General features: G+C 45.3%; 1 protein-coding gene across 1 annotated transcript in view; it reads left to right on the top strand.

The window, feature by feature from the left end:
* Positions 1–2,082, top strand: part of MTRR (5-methyltetrahydrofolate-homocysteine methyltransferase reductase) — a 45,426-nt gene extending 43,344 nt beyond the window's left edge. Inside the window, exons 13-14 of the mRNA XM_012658014.1 lie at positions 1,466–1,473; positions 1,801–2,082. Of these exons, the coding sequence (XP_012513468.1) occupies positions 1,466–1,473; positions 1,801–2,000 (208 nt within the window). The 3' untranslated portion in view covers positions 2,001–2,082. The remainder of the gene's footprint in view (positions 1–1,465; positions 1,474–1,800) is intronic.

Raw genomic sequence — 2,082 nt, 5'->3', positions numbered from 1 at the left:
TATTTTCGACTTACTTTTTATGACATATTCTAATCATTTTTCTTCTGTTTTATCGCTTAATTTTTTTAAAAAGCTGGGTTTGGCTACTCAGTTGATTTCATGATCTGTTAGTAGATCTTGACTCTTAGTTGAAAAACACTGCTTTATCAGTGGTCCCCAACCTTTTTGGCACCAGGGACTAATTTCATGGAAGCCAATTTTTCCAAGGAATGGGGGAGGCGGAGCTAGAGTTCAGGCGGTGATGCGAGCAGTGGGGAGTGGCTGTAAATAGAGTTGAGCTTCTCTTCCCCCACTGCTCACCTCCTGCTGCTGTGTGCCCCACCCCTCCTAAGTTTAATGGAAGACAGTTTTTCCATGGACTGGGTCGGGGGCAGGCGGAGCTCTGCGGCCTGGTTCCTAACATGCTGTGGACCGGTACCCGGGTTTGGGGACCGCAGCTTTAGATTGAGAAAGGGCAGAAATTCTAGAAATTATGTTAGTGTACATTTTCATTTAGCTTTTAATGAATTATTTGATTGTCATCTTGTTCATAGAGGACAGTGACATCAGTGGTCAAATATAGACTGCGGTTTTTGAAACACCTCTAAATAGAAGAGGCAGAGTTAATTGTACAGATATATACAACTAACTGGTAGTTGAGAACTTGGAGACTATCTTAAACATCCAGTCTCATAAAACATTATCCCAGAAATAGCTTTACCTAATCACTGGTGCTTCACTTTTCACATGTGTAAAATGGACTTGAAAGCTTTAATAGCAGTGGTCAGAGACGAGGCCTCAGAATGAAACCCTGGAGCACTTGAACATGGTTTGACAAGTGAGTCTGCCAGGGAAGCAGGCACAAAGGAGACTGAGAGGAAACAGCCACTGAAGAAGGAGCAAACTTGTCCTGAAGCCAGGGCGGAAGGTGTCCCAGGGAGTGGGCCTGTGCTGCTGATAAGTCAAGTGAGAAGACAGAGGGCAGCAGGGAGTTTGGCAACATGGTAGCCACTGACGACCCTGGGAAGGGCCGTGGGAGTGGTTGATGGGAGAGCTGTTGAGAAAGGTCATATGGCCACTATAGACACCTCAAAAAATTTCACTGTGAGGGGCCAAGACAGGTTTAGTTCCTAACATGTGAGAATCCTGCCTGACACTTTTTTCCTTCGTGCAACAAACATTTAAGTACCTGCTGAGTGCTTGGGCACCGTTCAGATGTTGGAGGTACAAGGATAAATGACATATACTCCCTGCCCTCCAACAACTTACTCCCTAGTGGGAAAGCCACGGAAGCAGGGGCTTCCAACCTCGTAAGTGTTCTATAGGAAGTGTTCTTTCTGTAGGGAATGGCAGAAGCACCCGGGAGGGGCACCTCTCCCATCTCATAAATTGAAGAGTTAAGACATGTAAAAGCACTTAGGAAAGGACCCTGCATGTAATAAATCCTCAGTACAGGTGTCTGTTACTAACAATGTGTGTGGAATAGGCCTAGAAGTGAGAGAGAGCTTGTTCCTTCAAGAGCGTGAGTCCACTTTGTGCCTTCAGAGTGGAGGGCAGGGAGTGAGAGAGGCCAGCAGGAGCCAGACGCATGCGCCCTCAGACAATTCTCAGACTCCTAGCAAACCGCTAGGCTGCTCTGGGGACCTGGAAGCGTGTGGAGGCTTTTGACAGTGTGGTCAGCTTTGCCTTTTATTAACAGAATGGTCACCGTGGGGAAGGCCTGGGCCTGGGTGTGAATGAGACTGGGAGACCTGTTCCGGGAAGAGGGTGGGAAGAACTAAGATGGTGGAGTCAAGGGAATTAGATTTGTGAATTGAGGAGGCTTTGGTAAAAATTCCTACTCCATAAGCGATGATGCTATTATTTTCTTTTCTAGAGATGCTAAGAATATGGCCAAGGATGTAAATGATGCCCTTGTGGAAATAATAAGCAGAGAGGCTGGAGTTGAAAAACTAGAAGCAATGAAAACATTGGCTACTTTAAAAGAAGAAAAACGGTATCTTCAGGATATTTGGTCATAAAACCAGAAATTGAAGAGAATTAAGCTTTTGTGGCTGAAAATACTAAAAGACAATTTCACTGAAGCTGACACTTGACATTTTT

This window comes from Propithecus coquereli, unplaced genomic scaffold (assembly GCF_000956105.1).
Source record: "Propithecus coquereli isolate 6110/MARCELLA unplaced genomic scaffold, Pcoq_1.0 Scaffold569, whole genome shotgun sequence".
Taxonomy (NCBI): Eukaryota; Metazoa; Chordata; class Mammalia; order Primates; family Indriidae; genus Propithecus; species Propithecus coquereli.
This window is presented reverse-complemented; position numbering and strand designations above follow the sequence as displayed.